This window comes from Pectinophora gossypiella, chromosome 2 (genome assembly GCF_024362695.1).
Source record: "Pectinophora gossypiella chromosome 2, ilPecGoss1.1, whole genome shotgun sequence".
NCBI lineage: Eukaryota > Metazoa > Arthropoda > Insecta > Lepidoptera > Gelechiidae > Pectinophora > Pectinophora gossypiella.
The window spans coordinates 1,248,535-1,272,362 of NC_065405.1; the positions used below are offsets into that span (position 1 = coordinate 1,248,535).

Genomic DNA, 23,828 nt, shown 5'->3' on the forward strand with positions numbered 1-23,828 from the left:
TACCTCATCAACCCTGGTGTCAGGGTTACTATTGAGCCGCCAAAGGCCCCTGACACGACTCATGTAACGACTACGTACATACATCAGTAAGTAGTGACCGGGACCAACTGCTTAATGTGCCTTCTGAAGCACGGATCGTCTTACTTTGGGACAATCAGGTGATCAGCCTCTCAACAAAGTGATTTTTGTGATATGTCTGGGATTCAAATCCAGGATCGTGAGTCCAATGCTCAACCACTGGACCACGGAAGCCGTTTTGATGATCCTTCATTAAAACTAAACGTGTTTGTATTTCCCATCTACCTTCACAAAGTGGTAAATCAAACCTGTAGCAGATGATAGAGCATGAAGGTAGCGATCTTGGCGCGCCGCCACTCGGGCCGCGTGAGCACGAACGAGATGTAGGCCTCGTGCGCGCGCACGTCGGGCACCAGGAACGCGCACCCCACCACCATGCGCTTGTAAGTCACCACGCAGCTGAACTCCGGGTACTCAAGCGCTTCTGTCACTGGCGAGGGGAATGCACGGTTCTTGATCATTATGATTACATGTGTTGCTTTGAGGTCACCGAAAATACACAAATGCAAACTCAAAACTATCTTCTTATTCAGTGGGTAAAATGGTTACTCTTTATATTTTTTGTCGAACGTCTTATCCTAAAACTATTGCAGCTTCTCAACCTGTATACCCGAGGAAAAGCAGTTGCAATGAAACCTCAGCACAGGGCCCTTCTTTACAGAATGTTTTTAATAAAATAATAATATTAAATAATAAAATAATAATTTAACAAAAAAATAATAAATAGAATATTAATTATAATATAATATTTTTTTTTGAATATTGATTTATTGCCTATTGTGCTTATGTTTTTATTCGTATGTTTATGTCTTTTAATATTAAGTATATAGTTCATAATAAAGGCTATATCTATCTATCATCTATGTCTTTTGTATACATTTACAAAGGACATAAAAGTTGTGCAATAAAGTATTATTGATTGATTGAAATACAATTTTCCCTCCGGTTGATTGAGGGGAGGTTTGTGTCCAGCAGTATATAGGCTGTTTATGTTACGTAATACAATTGGAGTAATTTAGCTGCCTAATATTTGTTTCAAAGACTGCTAAAGTTCTGTAGACCACGTGATATCAATTATCTACGATCCAAACATTCTATTCTATTCAAACATGGATTCAAACTCGTAAGTCGTATTCAGTAGTTTTCGTGATTCCCATACTTACATAGAAAAAGAGGTACAGATTTTCAAGCATAGGCGTCTTTTTTTGACTTTTGTAGATTTTCCGCAGATGGCATTAACTACTTGGCCGGACAAATGGGGAGCGCTGAAGGCTGCGCCGGTACAACATTTAAGACAACAGGCCTGAGTGTGCCCAGTTGGACGCGAACCTCGGCTCAGGGCGTCGTCTGAGAGGTAAAATATTTGAAAGAATTAATCGACCCTAGTAGGTCGATAGCGATAAGCGCTGATTGTGGGTAATTGTCGACTACGCCGGCGGGTTCGCTGTCGGGGTCCTGAAGTAAGCATAGGCGTCGTTTTTAAAAAATAGTACATTTTTCTGACACATGTTGTCTGGAGTGACACCCGCCATTTTGATCCTCATGGAATATTCATCATCAGCCCATTAACGTCCACACTGCTGGGGCACGGGCCTTCCCTATGGATGGATAGGGAGATCGGGCCTTAAACCATCACGCGGGCCCAATGCAGATTGATGCTTATTAACGCCTGCTAATGCAGCCGGGACCAACGGCTTAACGTGCCTTCCGAAGCACGGAGGAGCTCGAGTTGAAAACTTTTTTTTGTGGTCACCCATCCTATGACCGGCCTTTGCGAAAGTTGCTTTACTTCAACAATCGCAGACCGAGCGCGTTTACCGCTGCGCCACATAGCTCATAGCAATATACAATATTACTTTTCTGTAGTATTATACAAGTGGCGTGGGCAGAACAGGCCCCGAATAGTTCCAGACAAACTACGAGACGTTTCGACGCCGGTTTAACGTTAAGTTTATTTTCAAAGACTTCTCTGAAACTGACAGTAAGGGTCGCGGACCAAGAGCAGCATCGAGGCGAACACTGTAAACTTTATTACCAGTGTCATAAGGTGTAGTATTGTTCGACAACAACATTTTTTTCGCTCAAATTCTTTTTTTTACATCATGCCTGGTATGATAAGCAGTTGACCGTGTTCTATGTTTTTTTTTTCACTATCAGCTTAGTCGATAATTTGCTGCGCCACCGAGCTCCTCCATGCCACCATGGAATACTCACAGTCTATCCCGGGCCAGAAGTGCTGTGCACACAGGCTGTTGACGGCGGCCACGTGCTGCGGCCGCACATACGAGTAGTCTATCGTCGCGCGGGGGGGAGGCTCGTAGTTCTTCACGTGTCTGCCGAGAAGATTTTATTTAAAACATCTAAAGTGGCTCGAATGATTTATGCCTTTGCCTAGTTTGCGTTAAAAATTTAATAATGACGTTTTGTTATGAACTTTTAGTAAAAGATTTACTTGCAGTTTTAATGATTTTTATATATGTGTAGTAATTACTTTTCTTTTAACTTGCACTTAATTTTCAATAATAAAATTTATATATGTTGGAGATACCAATTTAATGGTAACACTCATGTAACGCCTACGTCATCAAAGGGCTAGCAATGGGGGCTTGTCATAGGATTTAGCATATCTGCGGGCCTAGCACCGTAAGCACGCGACTCTTTATCGCCGCGACAGAGATCGTCTGTCTCATGGGCCCATGGTATAGGAAAACCAGCGGGCTTAGCACCGTAAGCGCGCGACTCTTTCTCGCCTCGACATACGTCACCTGTTACTCTCTCACAGTACTGTACAGAAAGAGACAGACGATCTCTGTCGCGGCGAGAAAGAGTCGCGTGCTTATAGTGCTAGGCCCGCAGGTATGCTAAATCCTATGACAAGCCCCCATTGCCCTTTGATGACGTAAGTGTTACATGAGTGTTACCATTAAATTAACATTCCAAGGACGTAAAAATGTATTTAATTCCTATTACTTGTCACATATAAAAATCATTATATATATACATTGGTGCTAATTCCTGTAAACACCATCTAATTTTATTTTAAGTTATATCTGTCATTTTCTTATCCGCCGAAAAGGAAAGGGACGGGTAATCGACAAGCATAAAATTTATGGAACACACGTCAATTTTAAGCACAAATCTAAAACAACCGTCTAAAAATTCGCCCGGGTTATTCATTTATTTACTCATTCTTCCTAAAATTAAGAGCTGTCAATCATCCGTCCCTTTCCTTTTCGGCGGATAAGAAAATGACAGGTATAACTTAAAGTAAAATTAAGAGATGTCTGCAGGAATCGGGGCCATTATATCTTTTACTAATAGTTCAAAATTTCCAAAGTAAATTAAAAACATTGGTCGTGCGTGGCTAATGTATTTTTTAAGAAATGCAATAGGCAAAGCAGCGTGGGCTGGGCTAACCTTGAAATGTTAGCTGTCAGTTTTGAGCATACTAGGTTTTCTTATACCATGGTCTTACCTTAGTGTTAAAGGAGTACATAAAGTTGAAGACGAGAGAACAAGAAAGAACAATTTCACAAAGAAAATCAGGGGGGGTTGAGGTAAACCTATATCAGCTGTTGGTGGGGAGCGGAGAGTTGCCGTTCTATACGTAGAATTATCCCTTATTTTACAACAATACAACACAACAACACAATACAATTACAATTTTTGTACTGTTATATTCAGAAAACGTACTTTAAATGTTAGTTCTATTTAACTTTCTGCGTTTGTATTGGTAGAGAAACAATGTACTTAACCTACTTAATATTAATATTTATTACAATTTAATATTTTTTTTTTTTTACTTATTTATTGTTTATTATTATTTACTTTTTCTATGGACGTTATGATGGTCTGATAATAAATTATTTGAATTTATATTCTACGGTCTGGCTCTGGCTACACACTACAAACCTGTGGGTCTTCCTGAGCAGTTCGTCCATCAGTTTCAGCCACAAGGGTGTGGAGTGTTGGTCCCGTCGTATGTACGGCTTGAGCTGCGCGCCCGAGTACCCGGAGCGGAAGGTGGTGGGAAGCAGCCGGGACACCAGCAGCGGCCCAGGGTGTGTGTTGGCTATGGTGCCACTGAGGTTGTCTATCAGGTACTACAACAATAAACTCCTTAATACACAATCATACAAGAAAAGAACATGACTAATTGTCTTTATCACCCCCGATTCATATCACTCACACGCACATACACACCTTCACACACTCACATACTTACACATAAGTAGCTTGAACTATTTAAATTTATTATAATAATTTCCATATATTTTTTTTTAAATTGTATAAAAATATATAGATGATAATTGTATTAGAACTCAAGAATATATAATACTGTACAAATGGAAGATAGCTGGTACTTATAGCACAGGTAGTACCTATTGTAAGTGCCAGCAGTGCTTTAAAATTGTTAATCTCCTAATATTGTCATATAATTGTACCTATTAGTTTTTAAGTTGTTTGGAACAATAAATACATTTTATTATTATATTATTATGATTATTATTAACAAGTTCCTGGAAGAAACTGCTGTTTAGCACTAAGGCCGCCTATTGTATTCACCTGACCAACTTGTAAACTTCGGGGTAAAAAGGCCACATTGTAGCAAACCCTTCACACATTCATTGGTTTTATTTTTAAATTCTAAATAAAGGCTCGCGTTTGTTCACAATCTCACCTGACGGTAAGTAAATGTGTGAGTGTTAAAAGAAATTTTAATTTTCATACAAATAAATACTTTTATGCGCATGCGCATTGTCAGCAACGGCACGAAGTACACATGCTCGCCGATTGCTTTATGGCGTAATGTAGAATTTGCATACTTACAGATCTCTGAAACCTGTCCAATATTCTCTCAGCATTGACCACTACTTTGTTGTCCTCTTGTACGTAACCACCTAATAACTTCACAGTTCTGAAATACAATAAAAGTATGTATTATAAAAAATTAAATAAAATCTTACACAAAAATCAGTGATCAGTAGTACCCACAACTCGGCACTCCAATTCTCGACATAATTTCTTTTTTTTGTACATTGGCCCCAATGCCTGCACACACCTCCTAATTGTATTTTAAGTATACACTTCATTTTCTTATCCGTCGAAAACGAAAGGGACGGTAAGGGAGGGTCGGTGTGGTGAAAAAACATGAGGACACAGAGAGTGCGGTTTGTCGTAGTGAGTTTGGTGCGAGTTCAGATGGTTCCGAACATTCCGATATCAAAAACATAAACAAGCGGCAAAGAAAGAGGGTAGATAGATATGTCTGCCCGTAGAAAATTATGGATCTACCTACTCCACTCCAATCTCATCAGTCATCCCGTGATCATGGCACTTGCAACAGTGTCGAAATATCGGGAGTCTCATATCCCCATTTAAACGCGGTAAGAAACCGTTATTATGTGCTTTAAAGGGATGGTAGATTGACAACTGTAAATTTTGAAATGAATGAGTAACCCGGGCGAATGAAATAGGCATCTGGTTAGTATGTTTTGCATACAAAACACCCCGTTTTACACACTTCATAAAGTGTGTGGCGTGTGGTATCACGTTAGACCAACGTGATATGATTCAAAAGAACGGATATTAAAACTAAACTTACTTATCCAAATCAAAAATAGGCAAATGCTTGTGCCGTTTCAGCCTCCGCAACGCTAACTTCGCTTTCAACCTGTACAAATATGCCTTTTTATTAGGATCTTTAACTTTAGGTATTAAATTCTCAACTTGCTTCAAAAGTTGTATTTCATCATATTCAGACATTTCCACTAAATCTTTGCTATCTTCAGGAGGTTTCTCTACCCATGGTAAGTCAACAGAGTTTAACTCGGTTGAAAATAGATTCTCTCTTCGCTCTATAGGTTTCTCTTCGATGGGTGTCTTTTTAATTTTGTCGGGTTTTTCCTCTTGTTCTGTCAGGTTTGGGGAGGCGCTACGGGCGTCGGAGTCGTAATATAGAGGCGTTTGCTGCAGTGAGTGGATGCTTGAAGAATCACTCTGGAAAAGATATGACCATGTCTGAAAAGGGCACAAAGTATTTTAACAGTATTAAAACGGTCTTTGTGGTCCAGTGGTTGAGCGATGTGCTCACGATCCCGGAGGTCTCGGGTTCGATTCCCGGTGGGGACAAATCACAAAAATCACTTTGTGATCCCTAGTTTGGTTAGGACATTACAGGCTGATAACCTGATTGTCCAAAAAGTAAGACGATCCGTGCTTCGGACGGCACGTTAAGCCGTTGGTCCCGGTTACTTCTTACTGATGTAAGTACGTAGTCGTTACATGAGTCATGTCAGGGGCCTATGGTGGCTCAGTAATAACCCTGACACCAGGGATGATGGGGTTAGCAATCGCCTCACAACCCATACGATAGAAGAAGACGGCAATAGTTTAAGAGCTGTCAAACTATAATTAGGTTAAGTTTGTGTGTCTATTGCTGTTTGACATTTGTTGGCATTGCGCACTTACGTTTATCTGCGCAAATGACAAATTGTAGTATTGCTATTTTAGATTAAATGTGGCCTTTTTAGACTACTAGTTTGTAAAGAGTGTTTAGAGTGTTAGTGTTTACACTGACTATGCAAAAATAGTTATCTTAACCAGTACCTACGTCGATATAACAAATTATTGCAATAATAATAAAGATTTATCCTCAGAAATTACAATCCATAGGTGTTAGTAATTACAATTTAAATTTACTGTCAGTAAACATAAAAAAAAGTAACTATCGATAGAATTAATTTACAATCGATGTAATAATAATCTGTAATAATAGTGTGTGGATATCGATTATAATCAATATAATTGTATAGTTTTCAATGATAGGCATATCGATATTTAGATTGCCTATTTAGAGGCTTCTCTCTCTATTTAAGAGCTGCGCTCTTGTCGGTGGAGTAATCGCCATTCCTCTCTTCTTCCCGCCAAAACCTTCACCTCCCGATACGACACGACCTGCACCTTCTCTTTTATTTGTTTCATAAATGTTCTCCTAGGTCTACCCCTTCCTCTCTTCCCTTAAATTTTTCCTTCTATAATGTTTGTTATAAATGAATCGTGTCGTATAAGGTGGCCAATCATATTTCCTCTCCGGTTCTCTATAGTCTTCATAATCGGTTAATTGATAATCGATTTTTCGGCAACAGTTCCACATACCTGCGACATCTGCGGTGGCATGTACCCTATTGGAGTGAATTCGAACCCCCTGAACCCCGCCTCCTCGCAGAGGGCGTCTCGCGTCAGAGACGGCAGCGCGTCCTCCAGCAGCTCACACTCGCCCGGGACCTCCGTCCTGGGGAGAACATTTGATTACTCAAAAAATACGGTCACGAGCATTAATATGTATACGCTGTGGTACCATGTCACATTAACTTTTTTGACAAATTGAACTGCGAGTCTCACTAAATGTCAAATATTTAGTGCGACAGAGTCCTAAAGTGGGTACATTATATTGCTCACGACTGTACATACATAAACTCAGGGCCGGCAGAATACCAGGGTCGTGGCTCACGCCGCGAGGGAGGTCCTTTTATCAGATGATCGGAGTAGGTAGTTATTGGGCATTCTAAATCATCTTTTTTTCTCAATTTCACTCACAGCTCGCTCGCCCGACGAGCGAGCTGTTTCGCTTCATTTCGAAAAAAGATGATTTAGAATGCCCAATAACTGATTCGAAATTGTGGAGACCGATTGCAATTGAAAATCAACTAACCTTTGCTTATTGTGTTGTTTCGTACTGTGAATCATTTTAACATATATACTTAGGTCAACAACTTAAGATTTTAGTACATGACAGACGGCTCCGGAGATACACACGAGTGATGAAATTTATAAAACAAAAACAATCCTTGAACCTAAATAACGTTTGTCCTGTTACGAATGGTTCTAAAGTACACCGTCACGGTAAACTATTACCAAATTCAATTCGATGCATAGTTTGTGGTCCGTCAAACTGTGGAAAGACAAATTTAGTAATAGGACTTTTATTACATGAAGACGGTTTACGTTTTGATAACTTATATATTTATTCAAAATCTCTTTACCAACCAAAATATATCTTCTTAGAAAAGGTATTAAAATTGGTACCAAACGTAACATTTGAAAACTATACTGAAAGTGAAGAAATTTTGAGTCCTCATCACGCCAAGCCTAATTCCATAATAATTTTTGACGACGTAGCCTGTGAAAATCAAAACAATATTCGAGATTACTTTTCTATGGGAAGACACAAAAATATTGATTGCTTTTACTTAAATCAAACATATACCAAAGTCCCAAAGCAACTTATTAGAGACAATGCAAATCTGATTGTGCTATTTAAACAAGATGATATAAATTTAAGACACATATATGACGAACATGTTGGGTCTGATATGTCCTGGATACAATTTCGTAAAATGTGTTCTAAAGTATGGAAAAAACAATACAGTTATGTTGTGATTAATAAAGATTGTGAAAAAAATAATGGGTGTTATAGGATGAAATTTGATACATTTATTGTTCTCGATTGAACTGGTATATTAAATACATCATTGGATCTTAGCTTTCATTTGTAAACTGAACAGCACCGAAGTCAATCCCAAATGGAAAAAGACCTTAAACAACGAATCATAAAATCTGCATCTGCAGTGAAGAAAAAAGTGAAGATGATGAGGAATATTAAAAATAATAATGAACAAATTTTAGAAACTATTTTCGAACCAATATCCAAACCATTGAAGGAAATCGCAGCTAAGCCTGCGAAAGACCATATAAACGATTTTGAAAATAGTTTTAAAACTGAAAAAGAAGAATCAGTCGAAAGCGATAGTAGTTACGATTGTTCGAGCGAAGATGATTTAAATGAAGCTACTCCTAAGCCCCCACTCCTAAGTACTCCAGTCAACGACTCATACGGCAGTAATAATTTTAGTAATGAATCATTCAAAACATTGGAGTCGGATTCAAGTCCACTTAAAAATGTATCATCGTGGTCTTTATCATCTGATGTTATACGAGATGTTCCTTTTGGATTAAGATATGATCGTGGAAAGCTTATGATGGGTATTACACGAGTGTCAGATGAAGAAGATGGTCTACATATTGGTAATCTTAATTTCGAAAAAACTCCAGGTTTTATGGAATTATTAACAAAAAAGACACCTAATCTGTCATTAGTTACAGAACAGGATAAACAAGCGTATAAGGTTGCGTTGCTTGAAACCAACGCGCATCGTAGAGACTATGATCAAAAGAAACCAATAAAGAGCAATAAGGGTTTAAAGTATTTACGTATTATAAAACCGCTGTTCAGACATTCAAAAGAAAGAGATTTTTCAAGTACCGAAAATCTTACACAAGGAAGAGGTCTTCCCCTGTTAAAGAAAGTAAATCAAAATACAGATTTCGTTTATTGGGATGATCCTAACGAATTGGTAGAAAGGTTAAAATTGCTTGTTGCATCCCGTGACGCTGGCAACACTGGGTTGGATAATGAAATTATTTCAATTATAGAAGAATTGCGTGAAGCTAATATTATTAAATAAAATAAGATATAATGACAAAATTTGTACAGTTGACTTCTATTTGTGCATTTGTTAACACAAAAAATGAACATAGATAAATTTGGTCATCACGTACATAAACGTTTACGTCTATCAGATTATTTCGAAGCATTAAATGATACTTTAGTGAAATCAGATACAGGAGACTTTGATTTAAAGCTCACACGCTTACGAGGACTACCTTCTCCGTCATTTAATGATGAAGCAGTTAATAAACAATACATTGAAACGAAACTGAAACAAATATATTCTACCAAAGAATTTGAACAGAAAGTTAAAAGTGAAATAGACTCTTATTTAAAACAGTTTAAAGAACAATTATATGTAGCTTTGTCAGCTAGCTATTATAATAAGCCTGAAATCGATAAAATAATTGCAACTATATCAAACAAAAATACCTCTAAAAAAGCAGCATGAGTAAACTGAGTATCGTGGAAGAACTACATAAACCTGCGAGACGGAATTTTTCTCGTCGACCAACAGTTATTAAAGGAATCGATGATTTATGGCAAGCAGACCTTATTGACATGCAAAAATTTTCTCATTATAATAGTGGTTTTAAGTACATACTGGTTGTAATTGATACTTTTTCTAAGTTTTCTTGGGCTATACCATTAAAATCAAAAGCAAAAAATATGATTGTGCAAGCTATGCTAAATATTTTAGATAGTTCTGCACGCACTCCTTCTTTTTTACAAACAGATCAAGGAAAGGAGTTTTTTAACGCTTCTTTCCAAAATTTGATGAAGCAGTATGGTATTAAACATTATTCAACATTTTCTACAAAAAAGGCCTCAATAGTGGAGCGATTGATCAGAACGTTAAAAAGTAAACTGTATAAGTATTTTAGCTTAGAAGGCAAATATAAATGGGTGCCGAAAATTTTAGATTTAGCTGTTACATCGTATAACAATAGTGTGCATCGTACTACTAAATTTAAACCGATAGATGTAAATAAGGAAAATGAACACATTATAAAAGAAAACATCCTCAGTTCACAAGTTAAAAGAAAAAAAACAAAAGCAAAATACCAAATTGGTGACCAAGTACGCATTAGCAAGCACAAAAGTGACTTTTATAAAGGGTACACACCGAACTGGTCTACAGAAATATTTAATATAGTGAAAGTTAACAACACTAATCCCATAACCTATCATTTACAAGACAAAAATAAAGAAAATATTCTTGGTTCATTTTACGAATATGAATTACAAAAAACAAAATTTCCAGATGTGTACTTGATTGAAAAGGTTATTAAAAGAAAAGGTAATAAACTTTTTGTAAAATGGTTGGGATTAAATAAAAATGAGAATAGCTGGATTAGCATAAATGATTTGAAATAGGATGTATAAAAGAAAGATAACCGTTATATTGTCTCATTAAATTTCTATCAATGAAAGGAAGTGGTCTTCTAAATAACATAATAAGTAATTTGCCAGTCGAGTTACATTTACCAGGTTATCAATTCTGCGGCCCAGGAACAAAAATAAAGAAAAGATTATTGAGAGGCGATAGAGGAATAAATAAGTTAGATGAAGCTTGCATGCATCACGACATAGCTTACACTAACAAGAATTTAGATATTAGACATAAAGCAGATTTTGAACTAATGAAAATTGCGCGTCAAAGATTGAGATCGAAGGATGCAGGAAAGGGTGAGAAAATGGCTTCATGGTTAGTAAAGAATGCTATGAAGGCCAAATTAAAAGCCGGTGCTGGTATTAATGCATTTAAGAATGGCGTTAGTAAAATACGTACACATTTGAAAAAAATAAAATGCAAGGACAACAAAACGGCAATAAAGATTGCTTACCTAGCAGCAAAAAAGATCTTCAACAAGAAAAAAGGAGTACATTTACCGCGCTTAATTCCCATTCCAAAAAAGACTGGTGGAATATTACCATTGATACCTATATTTGCTGGATTATCAGCACTTGGCACTCTAGCTGGTGGTGCGGCTGGTATTGCTAAAGCAGTAAACGATTACAAATCAGCACAACAAAATCTTAAAGAATCTGAACGACACAATAAGATGATGGAATCTATTGCTATTGGAAAAGGGCTTTATGTAAAACCCTACAAGAAAGGGAGTGGATTATATCTAACCCATCCAAAAAACTGAAAAAGCGGCTACCCACACGAGCTCTAACCAATATCGACATATTAGAACATACTCAAAACTTGCCTTATTTTCGTGGTGTTTTTATGAGAGATAGTCTGCCAAGAAAGCCCAGAAAAATTGAATGCGCTGTTTTGAACCTAGATAGTTCTAAAAATTCTGGTACTCATTGGGTAGCTTACGCTAAAGTAAATAATTACTGCCAATATTTTGATAGTTTCGGTAACCTGAAACCTCCTCTAGAGCTAATTCACTACTTGAAGGACACTTTGATTAATTATAATTACTGTCAATTTCAAACATTCGGTACCACCAATTGTGGTCACTTATGTATTAAATTTTTAAAAAACTTTTGGAAAGAGTATAAAATAAAATGATACACAACACGTATTAGTATTCATTTCAACAATGGCTTTCACTCTGTCTATAACTGGATGCGAATCTACGTTGACGACATATTATTCACCAGCTCTGGATTTGAAGGGAGAATATGAGTGTGCATTGTTATATTTTTCGACATTTAATTCAATACCTAACATCGATTCAGAAAATAATATGTTCTTTTACGGAGAAAATGGAATTCTTCAACTACCGGAGGGTTCGTATGAACTCCAAGATATATTTGATTATTTAAAAAAAAACGTTAAAGATTGTGTATTAAGATTATCATCTAATAATAACACATTGAAAACTAAACTTTATAGTTCAAAAGACATACACTTTGAAAAGGACAATTCGTTTGGTGACCTATTTGGTTTTAATAAAGAAATATTAAAATCAGAAACCTTACATGAGTCGCACTTTCCAGTTAATATTATAGCTACAACTATTGTGCGAATAGAGTGTGATATTGTTAGTGGCTCCTTCGTTAATGGAGTACCCAGTCATATAATTTATGAATTTGTGCCTAATGTACCACCAGGCTATCGCATTATAGAAATACCTAAAAACTTAATTTATTTTCCTGTTAATCAAAACTCAGTTAGCCAAATAAATATAAGACTGCTCGACGCAAAAAACAATTTAGTTAATTTACGCGGTGAGGAAATACAGTTGTATTTACATCTCAGGAAAAAATGTTAGTTTACAATAAAACCACGACAACAATTCAAAATACTGTTAGTTTACAAAGCGCTTCGCGAAAAATAACACCTACGAAAAGGCTTAAAAAAATATCTAAAGAAAATAAACAATTTCTTAAATTAATTGGTTTATTAAAATGAATATTTTAAACGTGTTAGAGTCCCCAGTGTCTGATAACAGCATTGAAAGTTTCGAATTTCATTCCTACAAACCATATGTAACAAGTTTCAACAAGAACGATGAAATCCGGATCCCTATTAATCAGCAAGATTTGTATGTGTTGCCTTCCATGAGTACTTTATTCATAGAGGGTAAAGTAAACGTATACAAAAATGATGATAAAGCAACGGTTACAGACATACATTTTATCAATAATGCTATCTTATTTTTGTTCCAAGATATTCGTTACGAATTAAATGGAATAGAAATTGATAAAATTAAAAATGCAGGTATAACAACAACTATGAAATCATATTTGTCTATGAATGAAAATGAATCAAAATCAGCAAAAATATGGGGTTGGTCAATTAATGGTTCTAAGAATATCAATAGTGGAATATTTTCTGTATCTATACCTTTAAATAAAATATTAGGTTTTGCAGAGGATTATAAAAAAATCATAATAAACTGTAAACACGAGTTGGTTTTATTAAGAAGTAATACTAACTTAAATGCTTTACGACTGAGCACTGGAGAAGTAGTAGATGATATTATTATCACCAAAATAGTTTGGCGTGTACCTCACATTAAAGTTTCTGATCGCGAGAGAGTTAACCTACTGAAACATTTAGAGAGAGACCGTTCTATCACCTTAGCTTTTAGAAATTGGGATGTTTATGAGTATCCTTTGCTTCCTAAAACGCAAAAACATACTTGGTCAATCAAAACGTCTTCTCAAATAGAAAAACCACGCTTTATAATAATTGGATTACAAACGAATAGAAAACAAAATGTAAAGAGTTCTATGTCAGAGTTTGACCATTGTAATGTAACTGGTGTTAAAGTGTTCTTGAATCAAATATATTATCCATATGAAAATTTGAATGTAAGTTTTTCTGACAATAAAATATCTTTATTATACGAGTTATATACAAGATTCCAACAGTCGTATTACGGACGACGTGCTGAGCCGTTGTTAAGTCTGAAAGAATTTAAAGATATTGCCCCCCTTTTTGTCATTGACTGCTGTCGACAACAAGAAACTTTAAAAGGCTCAGTAGATGTCAGAGTTGAAATAGAAGCTGACCAAGATATACCTGATCAGACTGCAGCTTATTGTTTAATATTAAACGATTGTATTTTTGAGTACAAACCTTTAAGCAGCATAGTAAAAAAAATATCATGAACACAAATATCATCTTCGTTGATCTTCAAGGATTTAAAGATATTAATAATAACTTTATTGTGAAGGAGTGTGCAATAGCAACAAAGGCGTCTACTCAAAATTTTTTAGTGAAACCACCCTTTGCATACTCTACTTTGTCAGCTGAAGAAAGAAAACAAGTGAGGTGGTTAGAAAGGTATCGAGGACTATTTTGGAGTGAAGGTTTCGTAGACTATCGTGAATTTCTACGTTTAATACCAGTTTACTTAAAAAATAAAAATGTATTTGTTAAAGGTAGTGAAAAAATTGAGTGGATTAAAAACTTGTGTGTAGATTGTAATATTGTTGACATAGGAGAGGAAGGTTGTCCAAGTTTGATTAAATTGCATGAAAAATACTGTATTATTAAAAACTTAAGATGTGTTTATCATTTGAAACAGTGTGCACTTCAGAACGTTATATGTTTAAAAAAATGGTATATAGACAATAATGTGTACCTTTTCAAACATTTTTATAATAATAAAGATAAATGTGACTGATTTGATTTGTTTTATTTTATTTTTTGATGTTAAGGAAGGCATGAAATTAAACACCTATTAATTAAATTTTCATTCACTATTTATTTCACATTAACGATAATGTTGTCTACTTTCATAACAATAAATTAACATTTTTTGTGAATACTTATTACAAAAATACAAAATATTCCTTTAAAAGTTGTAAAATATATCATCACTACTTAACTTTTTTGATATTTTGTTAACTATGTTTTCGGTTTGGTCGAAAATGTCATCAACAGCGTCTTTAACAACATACTGCGCATTTAACACAACACTGTCACTATCTGCTGTCTGGGGTGATGACGATGCTTCTTCGATCAAGTCCTGGATGGTTATTTTGATAAGACGAATTCCCTTTCTTGGCTCCTTTCTAATTACGAAAGATTGAAGAGGTTTCGTTTTATTTGACTTTCTTTTAATTTTGAGACTACTGTTTGTACCAGGGTTTTCGCCTGTTCTTGAAGATTTCATGATAAATTACAATTAGTAAATTTCGCAATCATAGGTTATCTGAAACAAAATAAATAATATATTAATACTTAGATATTTGAGAGTTAGAAAACACATTAATATTAAACTTAAAACTCACTCAACAGTGGCTGCAAGTTGTCTTTGATTACTTGTGGCTCTGCCCACCCCATTAGGGATTACGGGCGTGAGTTTATGTATGTATGTATGTTAAAACTCACTGGCACTTATTTTAAATCAAGCAATCAAAATTGATGACACGTTGTAGACTAAGAGGCGCTAATTACTCACTAAATAAAAACTAGTAATGCTTACCTGAGTACGACTGGTGATGAGACTGCACTATATTGTCTAAACTTTCATTTCTTGCCGCCACTTCAGAACCCATTTGGTACATAAGTTGAAGTGCCTTGTATAGAACGTTATCACGATTGTTATGTACCACGTACTGGGCTCTAGAATTCAGTTTCACGCTTACTTCACTATCTGTCTCTTCCGTATGCAAAATTTCGAGTTTGATTATATATTTAGGAATATCGGGACTCATATTTATGATAAACGAGGCTTCTGCCGAAGATAGTTGTAGCTGCTGTCTCGACATGATCAAAATTGATAATCAGGGAGGATATACGTGTTTAGGTAACTCAGAACTGTTTGCTATGAAAGTAGACAACAGAATGAATTATTTCTTCAAAATAAAATAAAACTGCTGAGTCTAAAGATAAAGGCAGTTGTATGAACTGTTGAGCTTGCAAATTGCAACCTAAGCTAGTGAATAGGAAATAGTATAACTTATTCATTCTGTCATATAGGGTTTGCCTTATAGCTCATGTTACAAATATGAGTTAGTTGGACTGCCACGTGATCTACCTGCAGTATTTTTTTAAGAACATGTCTCTACTTGTTTAAAGCAGGCGTAAGCAGTTATCTTATCAAGGAATGACTTTTGTTAAAAAATAATATCTATAACCCATCAAATCCAAGAAATACCACGTGAAATTGCAATTCCAGCTATAAATCTTGTATGAATATTATATTTTTTTGTTATAAACTTGTATGAATGTCAAAAGATATTTCGAGAATTTGATGGTCTTCAGTTTAAGTTTTGCTTCCAGAAAAATAAAAACAAACATTAATTTTAATACTTTATTACAGTAAAAACATAAACATAAAATTCTGGGTATAGACCTCCCCTCAATCAACCGGAGGGGAATGGAGCATATACTCCACTGCAATTTGTGCAAGCGTTTTGCTAGTAGCCCTCAACGGCTTAACGTGCCTTCCGAAGCACTGCAACATATATTGGTTCTTAATACTAATTAAAAGCTAAATAAATTTAATCTGTTGATATATAAAACTCAAAATATTTTTTTATGACCCCACGACAGAGTTGAAATCTGATCTCGTAATATAACACGTTTATCGTCATTTGACGATAGTGCTACCTTATTAACAGATTGTGTAAAAATTTCGTGTCTAAGAGATTTAAATATAATATTCTTTTTTCGGATCACATCATTTTCCATCAAAACTTTGTTATAATCCTTAAAATGCATCTTTTTAATCACAGACTTTTTTGTTCCCTTAGCCTTTTTTAATTCTATTTCTTCGGTCTTGATAGAATACAGTTTAGATCTTAAGCCTACAAATTCAACAATAAGTTTGCCGCCTAACTCGTCTTTAAACAAGCCAGGTATCTTTTTATTACGACAAATAATCTCATATACATTGTTTTCATCATAATTACTCGTATCGAAATACGATTCAAAGCTCAGTTTTAGGTCTTTGTATATATCTTTGGTTTTTATATAATACAAGAAACTGTCAGTATCTGTATAACAAATATTAATATCAGGTCCGTAAACTGGTTTCATTACAGAATAGTGAAAATCGTACATATGGCTTTTAGAAATCTCTAAAACCGTAAAACCTATATAAATAGGTTTATCTAAAGTTATTGTTTCTGGTTTCATCTGAATTGCAATAAAATTATCTGTAAAAATAGTTGAACTATTATAGTTGGGCCTTGATATTAAATGCTCCGCTGTTAATTGCTTCTTGGTCTTATTTCTTGAATCCGACCACTGATTTACTAATTTTACATTTAACCTTTTCTCAGTGTCCTCTAAAGTTTTACCAAAAATGCTATTATTTAGTAATTTGAAGAAGTCCTGTTCAAATTGAGATTTTGCTTTTTTACGCAACTCTGTATTCAAATCGATATACTGTTTTAAGAACGGACTTTGTTGAAATTTGATAGCTCTATGAATTGTCTTTAATTTTAAACCATGTTTTAAGCATGTTTTTAGATGCAAATAGTGAATAACGTACCTAAATTTGTCGTATAAATTAGGAATTAATTTCGAAGTTTTTGATCCGGGGGGTTTAAATTTTTGAGGACAAAATGGAAGGTCGTTGTGTAAGTCATGCAGATGATCAGGATATTCTAAGTCTACTTCAAAGATATAACCGTAACTCGAATTATCTGGAATGTTAAGTATATCAAGAGAATCGATTTCGGTTTTGGAAATTAATTCAAAATTTGAGTGTGGCAAAAAACCACACATTGCGAATCCATATAGATTGTTACAATCTATGTATAATAAATAGCTCTCTGCAATTTTAGAATCATAATCTGACAGGTACCTATTATTAGCTTTCGCGTACCTAGTAGAACACAAACAAACTCCTCCGCGAATACCTTTTTGAATCATACGAATTATTTCTAAATCTTCTATAAGTTGTAATTTAACTTCAGTCTTCAGTAACATAGCATCAAAACTTAAACTTGGAGCAGTCATATAAAACGCTGGATCTAACCTATAGTTATTTTTGCACGTTGCGCGAAAGTTTTCGAAAATATCGGCTAATAACAGTACATCAGTTTTTAGATATATGTCGGTATATTCACCTAGATTTTTCAAATTAAATGTTTGCCAAACACTTAATGCGTGATTATAATCAGACTTAGAAACGACTTCGTCGCTTATACTGCTATAGAAGCACTCTCTCGGTGGTAACTTATCTTCCGCGTAAGATTCCCAGTTAGTCATGTATTCATAAGGATAAACACCTTTACGTCTTAATAAATTAAATTGTCGATTTTCAGGATAAAAGTGTGCCAAGTGTGTAAAACCGTCTTTATTTATATTTTCTGCTAATTTCTCTAAACTGGTGCCCAAAAATTTGAAAGAATCCACAAAACGGACAGGTACGTACTCTTGCTGACCTTGGTGATTTATTGTAAAGAATTTAGTAAAAGAAATATAATTCTCTTTGGTTTTGGCTATCACTTTAATGTCACCAGCAATGTCTGCTAATTCACGTATAAACAGATGACTGTCATAGCCTGATAAATTATGAAAAAAAATGGGGATGAATTTCGGCAAACGAAAACGAATATTACAGTAAGAATGTGCAGCACCGCGATAGCGACCTGTTAAATGACAGTGGTCCCTAACTTTGTCTTCAAATAACAGTTTGTTACACAAGTAGCAATAATGGGACTTAGAAAAACTTTGCTTTTCTTCATCGGTCAAGGGCAGCATTTTAACAGGATTGTTAAGAATATCATAAATTTTTAATACATCTCTTCTAAGGTATTCGAGAAATTTGTCGACGCAATCCTTACCGCGATAGGATACATACCGATTTAAAGAGTTATCGTAAGAGCAAACAACATAGTAACCAAATGCGGAAGGCACATGCTTTTGTAGATTGCGTGTGCACTTGTCCTGCTCTATATTATTATTTGGCTGTAATAAAGACTCGAAATCTGCGTAAATGACAAATGGCATATCCTGCATTCTTTCAAAATGTTTGAACTGTATGATAGAGCCTTGGTCTGGTAAAATGGTTTTGACCCCACTACATACGTGTTTGTCAAGTTTATCTTGGTTGCTAAAGAAGATCATACACTCATCACAAAAAAATATTTTACCGTGATGTTTTGTTATCTGCGTTCTGAGCAATCGACTTAAATGTCTTATCAAACAATAGTGGGACTGAGTTCCGTTTTCTAGTAATAGAAGATTAACATGATATTTTCTTTTTCGTTCAGTCTTGTAGAGCGGACCAACTACTTCGGTTTTGTTTTTTAGAGTAGTTTGGAGACCGTAAATATTGACACTGATCTTTGGATTATTCTTTTGAAATATTTTTATGTCGTTTAAACCGACCGGGAAAGACATATTGCTGGTGTTAAGCACAGTATCAAAGTGAGGATAAGATGATGTTCTGTTTGCATTATTTTTAACAGGAAATAGCGCTGCCATAATGCACCACAAGAAACAAAAGCTATCTCGATTTTGTATGTTAAGGCAAGCGCGTCTAAATTTAATGCTTTTAGGTAAATCAATAAATGCAGAACCTCTTAATGGATTATATTTGTTGATGTTAACTTCCAAATATAAATTCCCTACGAAAGACCACCCGCTGTCACGCTCTTGAAATTCATCAATTTTTGTAGAAATTATATGACTAATTTTAGAAAACAATTCATCGAAATCATAGTTTTTATGCAAAACTATGTTTTCTGTAGCGAAAGACTTTGTTTCGGTTGTATTATCTTTAGGCAAAGAGAATTCTGCAAAAAAGTCAAAGTTAGTTTTGATAGTATCAAAGGCTTCGCGACGCGCATCTAACAGGGCGCGCAGGCGTCGGCGCAGTGCGCGCAGATACGCAATCGGTGGCCTGGCTCTATACTTTTCTTCATTCTCGCAATGAACCCGGTATGACGCGATACGACTGCGAAATGCGCTGGCTATCTTTTCTATACCTTCACATTCTATAATAGAGCTGTTATTTTTATGCAAAATACTTCGCAAATGAGCGGAAAAAGCTTTACTTTTTATAGATAAATCGCAAACTGAACAATAAACGGACCTGGTAACTTTAGACATCTTGAGGACAATAAGGAGCTATTACAATATAATTTAAAAGTTAAAACTAAACCAAAGAGATGTAACTAAAGAGATGTTTCTCCTTTAAAGTTCAAGATATTTGCTTGTCGAACATTCGAACGGCAGAGTCGCAGCTCAGTTAGTTTGTTAGATAGTTATGTAAATATTAGAAGAAGTGTGTGTGTATTGATATATTTTCCGTCGTGGGATATCTAACTTTTATTAAGTAAATTATAATGCGCTAATAGAATTCAAAACTATTTATATTATATTTCATAGAACCCTAAAACACATATCTAGCATTAAGTCACTAAAGCAAATTAAGACAATTTTAGAAAAATAAAACATGAAAGTTTAAAATTAAAGTAGTAAGTAAGATGGCATTTAAATGTACGGGTACGTGAATAACCGTGAGAAAGCGAATTTCATTTCTTATCTGCGAAAAAAACACCTTCTTCTGTAAATTGCTTCTTACAGCATCGGACAAATTCTCGTAACGGCACCAGCTCCGGCGCGTCGTTATCTGCTTGATACTTTAAGCTTAAAGTCGCTTTCTCCCACCGGTCCTTCGGCTGTACCTTACGTATGTCTTTGATATTGTAGAGCCTTAGCTCTACAAATAAGTCGCCGGTGAGATCGGCTGTACGGCGCACAACTCCGTCGGCTACTCGCTTGGTGAAGGCCGACTTGATCTGCTCGGTAGCGTTCTTGTAGCGAGCCACGTCGTCGTCGCTGTCGCTTTCCAAGCACCAGCCAGAAGTCTTCTTTAAGGCTTTTTTTGGTGGCGAAGCAGCTCTGCTGCTCGAAGGCTTGCGCTTTGATGCCGTTGATTTCGGCTGCTTTTTCTTCTTGGAACTAAAGAAATAAAAGAAAGGTTTAAATGCTTATCTCAAACTACAAAATGTTTTGTTTCTTACTTAAAAGCAGATAAAAATTAAATTTGCAGCTTTCGCAAAATGAGAAAAAAAATATATTTCTAAGTACTTTTGAAATAATCAACAAAACGTGAATTGTGCAAACCTATACGTGTAAGTTTGGTATAGAAAATGATCCACCTTAACAAAATTATAATTCCTATAGCAATAGCCCAGAACTCTCTAACTCATATTGAAATTACTATGATAAAATATTCACCTCACTGAAGCAGTTGTGTCGTCGTCCGAATCCAGATGTTTGATGTCCGGGTTGCTCCTTCTAGCCCGCTTCTCATACTCAGAGTCCGACCTATCAAGAGAACAAACTAGTTTTAATTTCAATATCATATTTTTTTAAACACTAAAAATGCACTGGAACACTAAAGAAAAACTGCAATTGAAATTTGAATTTTCATTAGGTCTAAGTTAAAGTAAAAATAAACTTAAAATAAGGAAGAAAGTAAAACTTACGAACATTATTTCAACGCAGTGAATCCTCGTTGTGAAGCGTGTGTGAAGTCTTTGCAGCTATGTAGGCAACGAGTTGCAAAGGGCTGAACTTTGAGGATGTCGAGCGTAGATGAGCACGCAGATAAGTACTTAGCACTCGCGAGCGATTCAATCACGTCAAAAAAATATTGTGGTCTGAGTAAGTTCAGGGTTTTTAATGTTGCAAGTTGCACAACAGCCACCAGGAGTTGACAACATTTTTCTAACCTTAATTACTTACCTCTAGATAAGAGAAAAAACACTAAATTAGAATTTATGTGTTTGCATTAATGTTGATTTTGATTTGACTTAATCATTAATAGTCGATATAGCGTGGTTTCTAGGATTTGTGCCCGGTTAATGGTAATAGGTTCGTCCTATTACATTAACCTACCCTTCGGGTTATAACTTAGGGCAGAATAGTAAGATTTAACATCAGACAAAATGCCTAGTATTTTTTATTCTCGTCAGGTATGTACGTTGTATTTAATCCTTTTAAAAGTTTAGTGTGTCTAGAGATAATAATATGTTTGTTGTTTAGGATATAATTTATTTTTTATTTGTAACCAATAATTAAACATATCTAGCGAGAAGTGGGTATCTATAACCACCTCTGCATACCCCTTCGGGATACATACGTGATGACAATTTTATACTTATTTAAAATGTTTGTTATTTCTGATTCTTACACAGCAAAATTTGCAAAGTGTGGAAAACAAAAATATCATTTTTCATTTGATAATTATTATTGCTAAGTAATTTGAAACGATACACTTCAATAGGACCGCATTAATTCAATAAAACCGCCGCTGATGGGAACCGAGTACAGTTCACAGAATAGTTCATTTGTATTTTTCAAATCAAACAACAGCAGATTTTTTACTCTAATATTTTTAAAGATTATTTTTGGACTTAACAAAAGATTATAGTGAGGTGAGCAACGTCGTGTATGTACCTAACTAACTATATTGAATATAATATTTTATACCAATTATACGTATAACTACATACATACATAAACTCACGCCCATAATCCCTAATGGAATGGGCAGAGCCACAAGTAATCAAAGACAACTTGCAGCTACTGTTGATACGAAGTCCTAAGATGGATATGGTGAACCTTACAGTGACAGGGGATCAGCATGTAGCCCATAACAATTATTCATCATGTTAGAAAGGACACAATCCCTATGTCGGATTTTACGACATGTACTTCATTTAAGTCATTATCATTTGCGACTTTTGTAAGTAGTTACGTAAACTGCTTCGAAATATTTTGTCAACTGTACACATACACACATAACAAACATCTAACACAATCAGCAAAACAGATAGATAATACGTATACACACAAACAAAGCACATTTAACTTGTCAGCAAAAATGAACGGTCGCTGCATGAGAATAATTATTAGGGATCTGCAAGTCAAAAGTTATTTATGAATCGTCGATGAATAACGTACCTTTCGAAGCCATGAAGTACCATATATTTTCTTTTACCATATAAAAAGAATCATAATAGCCTTTCTTATCGATCGCAGTTATCAACCATGTCAACATATTTTTTGTCAGTGTCAATTCTGAGCACGGTTGCCTTTATTATTTGACCGAGATGACGCAACTTTCTCCTTAAAGGCCAAGCAGGGAGGAGTATAGAAGTGTATTCCTCATATCCAATTATTTTAACATCATAAAACTCGCACAAAATCCATCCACGGGCGATAATTCTCACTTCCAACACACTACCAATTTCGAGAGTCTGCTGCATTGTTATAACCTTGTTTCCAAACAAATGTTCATAATAATCTGAACCCACCTTTTATAATAGTTTCCTTATAAATTTAAAATACTAATAATTAAATATAGTAATATATAATATAAATATAATTTAAGAATACTGTCTACATTATAATTCAAATTGTGGCGGTATCATTACTTCATTTCTCCGCTGAACAAGGAGGAAATATCATAATCAAAATCATATCTTACAAAAATGTCTAATCCATATACTTACTTCTTATTTTGAAAATTTACTTTATTCATATTCAGAACCTTCACTTTCTAAACACGTTGCGCTTGTTAGTTAAAGCAAAAACTTGGACACCTATTCTTTACCTACAAGTTTATGATGTCGTTTTGTTTCGGTAAGGACTACAGATGACAATGCGACATAAAAACGATACCGTTCAATCAAATCATATGACAATGTTTTAGTTCGTGATTCCTGTTCAGAATAAGACTTTTTGATCTACCAGGTTCATAAGTTCAGATAGCAATTTGCGATCATTTGGTTCATAGTGTTCAAACAGTGCACAAGAGTTTTAGATATATCCTTGTTGTCCGTTGCG

The 23,828-nt window shown here is 35.1% G+C and overlaps 2 protein-coding genes across 3 annotated transcripts in view; both read right to left on the bottom strand.

Annotated features, from left to right (window-relative positions):
* LOC126373667 (cysteine-rich protein 2-binding protein) overlaps positions 1-23,828 on the bottom strand; it is a 35,369-nt gene that overhangs the window by 5,269 nt on the left and 6,272 nt on the right. The window contains exons 6-11 of the mRNA XM_050019895.1: positions 7,237-7,372; positions 5,684-6,078; positions 4,909-4,996; positions 3,991-4,181; positions 2,293-2,411; positions 327-508 (exon numbers count right to left, since the gene is read on the bottom strand). Of these exons, the coding sequence (XP_049875852.1) occupies positions 327-508; positions 2,293-2,411; positions 3,991-4,181; positions 4,909-4,996; positions 5,684-6,078; positions 7,237-7,372 (1,111 nt within the window). The remainder of the gene's footprint in view (positions 1-326; positions 509-2,292; positions 2,412-3,990; positions 4,182-4,908; positions 4,997-5,683; positions 6,079-7,236; positions 7,373-23,828) is intronic.
* Positions 20,489-21,948, bottom strand: LOC126374029 (uncharacterized). Of its 2 annotated transcripts, XM_050020491.1 has the most exons (3): positions 21,468-21,948; positions 21,213-21,302; positions 20,489-20,933 (listed from the first exon to the last, which is right to left on the bottom strand). In XM_050020491.1, coding segments are annotated over exons 1-3 (522 nt in total). In that variant the 5' UTR covers positions 21,470-21,948; the 3' UTR covers positions 20,489-20,503. The 2 variants fall into 2 exon arrangements, with proteins under 2 accessions (XP_049876448.1, XP_049876441.1); XM_050020484.1 differs by lacking the exon at positions 21,468-21,948 and having other exon boundaries at positions 21,213-21,372.